The sequence below is a fragment of the Apium graveolens genome, chromosome 6 (assembly GCF_009905375.1).
Source record: "Apium graveolens cultivar Ventura chromosome 6, ASM990537v1, whole genome shotgun sequence".
In the NCBI taxonomy this organism is placed as follows: Eukaryota; Viridiplantae; Streptophyta; class Magnoliopsida; order Apiales; family Apiaceae; genus Apium; species Apium graveolens.
In genome coordinates, this window is record NC_133652.1 from 199,275,395 (window position 1) to 199,283,636 (window position 8,242).

The following is an 8,242-nucleotide window of genomic DNA, read 5'->3' on the forward strand; positions in this document are numbered from 1 at the left end:
GTACGACCTCAGGCTTGATCTTTAACCGATGGTAGCCTAATCTTAAGTCAACCTTTGAGAAACAATATGCTCCCTTCAGCTGGTCAAATAAGTCACCAATCCTAGGTAGAGGATACTTCTTTATGGTAAACTCATTTAACTCCATATATCGATACATAATCTCATACTTCCATCCTTTTTCTCTATAAAAAACATTGGTGAACCCCATGGGGCTACATCTAGTGTGACCACCCCCATATCCAGTAACTCCTGCAGTAGCCTAAATAATTCCTTCTTTCCCGCTGGTCATGCAATATGGAGCCTTTGACACTGGTTTGGCGTTGGGTACTAAGTCAATAGAAAACTCAATCTCACGATCTGGTGGCAATCCTGGTAACTGGTCTGAAAAGTCGTCCGAAAATTCCACGGCTATTAGAATCTCGTCCAGATTAGGTACCTCTTTCTTAGTGTCTACTATGTGAGCTAAGTAAGCCTCACATCCTTGTCTTAACAGTTTCCTTGCCTTCAATATCGAGAGAAATTTATTTTCCTGCCTTTTTCCTTGATCATTTACCTTTATGTTAACCTCTGTAAATATCATAATCTTTTTTTTAAAGTCAATATTTTCCTTATGTTGGGACAACCAATCTATTCCTAGAATCACATCAAACTCTCCTAGCTCGAAGGGTATTCGATCAGCCGAAAAAGAATGCCTATGGATTTCTAATTGACACTTAAGACATGATTGACTCACTGAAACTCTATCCTGATTGGCCACTTCTATGGTCAAGGGCTCGGCCAAGTCTTCCAACATCAAATCCATTTTATTCACACATTCCTTTGACCAAAAGGACTTAGACGCTCCTGAATCAATTAAAACTTTAACAGGTACAGAGTTAAGAGAAAGCGTACCTGCAACAACGTCCGAGTCCTGGGCGTTAGATCTCTTGGTCATTGTGAAGGTTTTGGCCCTACATGTGCTGGATGTTGGTCCTTGGGATGTAGTACCTTGAGCAGCTGTTCCACAGCTCCTCACAATATGCCCAACATTCCCACAGTTGTAACAAGTAACTCCTGGATTTTTCTGGCTTGCCTTCGGACGCATGATGACCCTAATGACCACATTTAAAATATTGAATCCTTTTTGCATGAACCACTATGTCTCCTGCCACATGACTTATAATCACGGCTGACTTGACTGACTGGGCTGGAGTGGAGTCAACTGAAATAGCACTTGGCCTAGCCTGGGAGAAATTCTCTCTCCTAAATCTTTTATTCCTATTTCGGCCAAACCGTTTCTAAAACTTCCGGTTAAATTCTCCTTGATCCTCCTTGTCGATAACACCATTATACTTCCTCTTCTTATCACCATTTTCCTTGACAGCCAACAACCGTCAATTACTAGGGTGGCCTGAACTACAGAGGGATATGTCTTGAGTTGCAGTGCCACAACTCTACTGTGAATTTCAGGCTTCAACCCTTGTTGAAACTTCCTTGCATTTTGGGTCTCCGTACTTACATACTCAAGAACTAATCGGGCCAATTCCGTAAACTTGGCCTCATACTCCAACACACTTCTTTCACCTTGTTTCAATTTTAAAAGCTCAACTTCCAACTGATTCTGTAGACAATCTGGAAAATACTTCTTCAGGAACAATTCTGTAAATCTGGTCCAAGAAATTGGACCTTCTCTATCCAACGCACGAGTAGATTCCCACCAATAATTTTCCCCACCCTTAAGAAAATAACTCGCGTAATTCGTCTTAAGATTATCACTTACTTGAGTGAGGGTAAAATCCTTTTCCATTTCCTTAAGCCACATCTGGCAGCAATCGGGTCCACTTCGCCCTTAAACTCTGGGGGCTTAACAGACTGAAAGGACTTAAAACTAATAGTTTGGTTCGGCTCTCTTTGATGATGTTGTTATTGCTGGATCTGTTGGATTAACTGCTTCTGTTGTTGTTGCTACCGGCACAACAAATCTAGAATTTCTTTTATAGCTGGACCCTCAATAAAATTACTACTATTTCCTTTAGAATGGATAGCTTTTTTGGGTGGCATTTTCATGAAATATAGCAGGGGATTTATTCAAAAACATAACAAGAATGTATGGCGGAAAATATCACCGTTTAAATGGTACACCTGTATCAGGAAAATGCTGCCCAATCAAAATACTCATATCCTTATTATCATGGTCCATTTATAAAAGATATCTAGATTAACAACACTAGCAACAATAGCAACAATGACAGTAGCAGAATCAACAACAGTGCAGGAAAACTGGAATATAAAAATACTAGACATCATAGTATAGCTTCTCAATATAACAACAACTGATTAACATACCACCACTACTTAAAATTACAACTGACTAATCTATTACATAAAAAAACTGTGCTGACTATATCTGCCACAAACTACATGTGGCAAACTCGTAAGCTGAGTCAAATTTTAGGAATTTGGATCCTATTAGCACCTTATTTCGAGTTTCAACCAACCATTCCTCCAAAGGCGATTTCCTATCACCTCCAAGTAACTTGCTAACCACTGAATTAACCTTTTTAAGGCTGCAATCTTCCCCATAAAATCCTGAATCCTCTATATTGCCATTATTCTGAAATAGCAACCGGATAGAACTTTTATTCCTCATGATAGTCAACTTTTGTTTACTTTTAATAACTAGGACTGTCTAACTACAGAGGTTATTGACGAACTCATTTCCATGGAATATCTAATGGAATTTTAAAGTCAAGGAATCAATTGTAAAGGGAGGAAAAGAGAAGAAGATGTAGATATGACAGAGAACAACCATACAGGTACATAAGATGGCCAGTTTTAGTACCGCATAGTTTACAACACATAATTTGGTGGTGTCCCACCAGACCCTTTGTCACACAGACAAATAGTCAAATTATATGTATTGTCTTCCCCAATCAACCGATAGAATTACTGAGGTAAGAAACAAGGTTTATATAAAAAAATTAATGGATAGGGAGGGGAAATCTGGTTTATGATGAAATCAACAAAACCTTAAGTTGCTTACTTCGAGTTTTGACTTTCTTACAGGAAAACAAGCAACATATTAGATGGTAAGCAATTACTCTAGAAACAAAATGAGTCTTGTTAGGAATATGTTGTGTACTTGATGCTAACTCAAACAAAACACTAAGTAGATTTTAATTAAGTGATTTTATAGCTTTCAACATATGATCATTTCAACATCCGTTGAAAGAGTAGCTTATGTGTAATAAGATTAGTAGCACATTTCTGCATACTTAAATGGCTTAGTGAACTAGGTGTTGTAGAATTTTTAAGTCATGTTAACTACTAGATTGATATGCAAGATATGATGGTGAATTATAAATATTAGATGCATTGTAATTTTGTATAAATGAAATAGAGTTAACTTCCAAAAAGACAGTCTCAACGGATGATTCACAAAGCTTCAATGGATGATTAACATAAGTCTCGACGGATGATCAACCAGAGTTTCAAAGGATGATCAGACAGATTTCCAACAGATGATCAATCTAAGTTTCAACGGATGTTCAAATTCAAAAGAGCAGTTGATAGTGACTTGACAGTCACATGCGTTGGTTGTATGCAAATGGAATGTGGCAGCCAGTTTGAAGGATTTAAAGAACAAAAAAGCATTTCCATTTCTATTCTAAATAGATGATATTCAAAGATGCTGGAAAGAGAAGTGTAGCAGTATGAAGTTAGACTAGATACAGTTTGTCTTATTATCTTTTCTTTTTATTATGTAACTTGGTGATATACAAACCAAGGGTATCAAGTTGAATTGTATCCAAGAAAGTAAGCAATTACCTGAGAAATAGATAAGGTAAAATCTGTAAAGAATTTCTCTGTTCTTGTATTTCAACTTGTAAGCAGCTGCGAACAATTTTGTTACACAGAGTTCTCAACTTATTATATATCTCTGGTAAAAAAGTTCAATCCACCAGAAAGTTTTTAAATACTTGTATTTGATTACTTTTTGATTTGATTTCTTTACTACTTTTATTCTGCACCATTGCTAAATCAAACACAGTTATATATATATGTAGTAGAACTCTTCTTAAAATTAAAAAGAAGCCAGAATTACATTTAACCCCCCCCCCTTCTGTAATTCTTGTTTAGATTGTTTGGGAATAACAATTGGTATCAGAGCAAGCTCTTCAAGAACTAAGAGTTTAAAGATCACAACAACTAACAAGATGAGCACAAAAGATGTTGGAGTAAAGATTACATTTCTGGACAAAGACAACTATCACCATTGGAAGGTGAAGATACACATGCATCTCCTATCTCAAGATGAAGCATATGTGGACTGCATTGAGAAAGGTCCACATGTCCCTATGAGAGCTGCTACAGCAAATGAACCATCTGTCCCAAAGCCTAGAGCAGAATGGTCTGATCCTGATATATTAAACAAGTTCATAAGGATAAAAAGGCCATGATAATTTTGTTTAATGGTGTTGATGGTGACATGTTTAACAACATCATAAACTGTAAAACTGCTAAGGATGTCTGGGACACTATTCAAGTTCTATGTGATGGAACTGAGCAAGTAAGGGGAAACAAAATGCAACTCTTGATTCAGCAATATGAGCATTTTCACAGTGAAAAAAGTGAGTCACTCACTGACATTTTCAGTTGATTTCAAAAATTACTGAATGCTCTAAAACTGCATGGAAGAATCTATCAAACAAAAGATTCAAACCTCAAATTCCTTAGATCTCTGCCAAAGGAATGGAAGCCTCTGATAGTCTCATTGAGAAATTCTCAAGATTACAAGGAATTCACCTTAGACAGACTATATGAGAAGTTGGAGAAAGGAAGAAAGAAGGGAGGATCCATTGCATTAGTTGCTGATCAAGAAAAGGAGGAGACAGAGGTTGAAGTTATTGAATCTGTATCAAACCTTAGAGTTTGTGAATGCAAGGAAAAAGGACTATTAGCTGAAAATGAGGAAAATCTTAGTCAAGATGACATGGACGACATAGATAGCATCTTGCTTTTCTATCCAGGAGATTTTCCAAGCTCAAATATAAGAAGAATTTTGGAGTAGCTAAGTCAAACAGAAACACGGTTGATAAGTCCAAGTTCAAATGTTTCAAGTGTGGCTTGGCAGGTCATTTTGCAAGTGAATGCAGAAAGTCTGATTCTTGTAAAAAGAAGTTTGAGCATGTTGATTATAGACAGAAATATTTTGAGTTGCTCAAACAAAAGGAAAGGGCTTTCATCACACAAGAAAATAACTGGGCTGCGGATGGATTAGAAGAGGATGAAGATACAAGCTATGTCAATCTAGCACTTATGGCCAAAACAGATGAAACATGAGTCAATTCATCCAGCAATCAGGCAATAACCACTAACCTAGAACATTTATCTAAAGCTGAGTGTACTGATGCTATAAATGACATGTCTATTAAATTATACCATCTGCGTGTTACACTCAAGTCTCTCACTAAAGAAAATAATAAAATTAAAGAGAGCAATCTATTTTTGAGTGAAAGAAACAATATGCTAGAAACTCAATTCATTGAGTTTGAAAAATTGAGAATAGAATGCAAGATTGCTAAGGATGAACTAACTGAATCCTTAAAGAAAGAGGAGATTTTAAGAAAGCAGCTTGAACGAGAACAGGAAGTAATTAAGCCATGGAAATCATCTAGAGATGTCCATGCTCAAATTACTAAAGTTCGAGGTATAGAATCTTTATGTGACAAAGCCTGGAAAAAGAGCAAGGAGAAACTAGATTCTAATTTGGTAGATTCTAATGTTATCCTTCGAAAGACCAAAAGGACTATCTATTGAAAGAAAAGGAATCACATCTGTTGACTGAAAGAAAGCCAGTTAGCAAAGCTAAGCTAGCTAAATTAAATGAAAAATATGGATCAGTTTCTAAGAATTTTGTTCCAGGAGAAACAAGTCAAGTGAAACAGAACAAGAAAGTCAATATAGGGCATCTGTCTATTAAGCAATTAAATGACAGATTGGAGAAAATTGAAATGAAAGAAGTGTCTAAAAGGAAAAACAATATAAATGGGAAAATGGGAATTAACAAACATAACAACTACACACCTGATAAATATGCACCAAGAAAAGTCTGTGTTAAGTGTGGTAGTGTTAATCATTTGTCTGATAATTGCAAACTTGACATGCCTGCTTCCATGTCTGCACCTCCTTCATTTCCCAACATGCCTATAATGCCTGTGAATGTTATGCATGCGCATAATTTGAATACATAGTTTGCTAATATGCCATTTGCACAAAATCCTTACTATGTTGCATTTTGTATGCCACAAATATAGCATGCCTTACTGGAATAACATGTTTTCCCAAAATATGTGTTTCCATATTAATCAGTCTATGCATGATAATTCTGCAATGATGAATAGTTTTAAGGGTTCTATTCACTGGGCTAAGGATGAATCTCAAATGCCTAAGTCAAATGAAGACAAGCCTAAGAAACCTAAGAAAAAGGCTAACAAAACAGGATCCAAGGAAACTTGGGTACCAAAATCAACTTGATTTGATTTTGTTGTGTGCAGGGAAACAAAAAGAATTTATGGTATTTGGATAGTGGGTGCTCAAGGAACATGACTGGAGATTCTACCCTGCACACTGAGTTCAAGGAAAGAGCTGGCCCAAGCATCACTTTTGGAGATGACAGCAAGGGTTATACTGTGGGATATGGCTTGATTTCAAAGGATAATGTCATCGTTAAAGAGGTTGCCCTAGTGGATGGACTCAAGCATAATTTGTTGAGTATCAGTCAACTTTATGTCAAGGGCAACTCATTAACATTTGATTCTGAACCCTGTGTTGTGACCAACAAGAGAAACAACAAAGTGGTTCTCACTGGAGTGAGAAAAGGAAATGTGTACCTAGCTGATTTCAACTCATCAAATGCAGAATCTGTCACTTTCTATTTAGCAAGGCAAGTCAAGATGGAAGTTGGCTATGGCACAAGAAGCTGTCCCACCTTAACTTCAAGACTATGAATGAGCTAGTCAGGAAAAATTTGGTAAGAGGTATTCCTCAAGTGGAATTCTCAAAGGATAGACTGTGTGATGCATGTCAGAAAGGAAAGAAAATCAAGGTATCATTCAGAAAAAAGCTTGATTCAACAATTGAAGAACCCCTACAATTACTACACATGGACTTATTTGGACCAGTAAACATATTTTCAATCTCAAAGAAAAGGTAATGTCTAGTAATTATGGATGATTTCTCAAAGTTCTCTTGGACATATTTTCTCAATTCTAAAGATGAAGTTAGTGAAATCATCATCAGTCATATAAGACAAGTCAACAATCATCTTGATTTCAAAGTAAGAAGAATCAGGAGTGACAATGGAACTGAGTTTAAGAATTCTGTGATGAGATCATTTTGTGAAGAGAATGGGATCATGCATGAATTCTCAGCAGCAAGAACCCCACAATAAAATGTTGTGGTGGAAAGGAAAAATAGATCTCTTATTGAAGCTGCAAGGATAATGCTAGAAGAATCAAAGTTACCAACATATTTTTGGGCTGAAGCTGTAAATACTGCATGCTACACTCAAAATATTTCTTTGGTTAATCAAGCAAAGTGCATGACTTCCTACCAATTGTTCAAGAATAGGAGGCCAACACTAAACTTTCTTCATGTCTTTGGCTGTAAATGTTATATCTTAAGGAATCAAACTGATCAATATGGGAAGTTTGATGCCAAAGCAGATGAAGGCATCTTTGTTGGATATGCTATTGGAAAAGCATATAGAGTCTAAAATTTTAGAACTAACATTGTTATGGAATCTGTACATGTTGTGTTTGAGGATAAAAAGATTGAAGGACAGCAAGATGGAGATTTCCATGAAAGCCTCAACTTTGACAATGTTGAGATGGTTTGTGAAGACAGTGATGATGAAAGTGATCAAGAACCAATGTCTAAGGAAAATGCAGAAAAATCTACAACTAATGAAGCACATAATTCAACATCGGTTGAAAGAGCAAGTGCATCATCTGTTGGAAGATAATCTGCATCATCCAGTGAAAGGAAAAACTCAACATCCGTTGAATCATCAATATAAATTGAGGGCCAATATAGATCACAGTCAGAAAGGACCCCAACTACAAGTCAAAGATCCACAAACTCAGGGGGAGTTTCTTCTAATCAAAACTCTATCACACATCAAGACAACTATGAGGCCTCTTCATCTAGAGCTAATTTGACACAACAGAGAAAATGGACTAGAGATCATCCATTTGAACCG

The 8,242-nt window shown here is 36.5% G+C and overlaps 1 protein-coding gene across 1 annotated transcript; it reads right to left on the minus strand.

Annotated features, from left to right (window-relative positions):
- Positions 1-259: 259 nt before the first annotated feature.
- On the minus strand, positions 260-1,084 carry LOC141665674 (uncharacterized). Its single transcript, XM_074471657.1, has 2 exons — positions 892-1,084; positions 260-843 (listed from the first exon to the last, which is right to left on the minus strand). The coding sequence occupies exons 1-2, from the start codon at positions 1,082-1,084 to the stop codon at positions 260-262; spliced, it is 777 nt and encodes a 258-aa protein (XP_074327758.1).
- Positions 1,085-8,242: the final 7,158 nt, after the last annotated feature.

Bases quoted from the DNA above. Each gene is read 5' to 3' on its own strand.
- LOC141665674 (XM_074471657.1), bottom strand. From the start codon at position 1,084: ATGCGTCCGAAGGCAAGCCAGAAAAATCCAGGAGTTACTTGTTACAAC. The intron at 844-891 runs GTACGCTTTCTC...TAATTGATTCAG, and splicing joins GGACTCGGACGTTGTTGCAG to GAGCGTCTAAGTCCTTTTGG.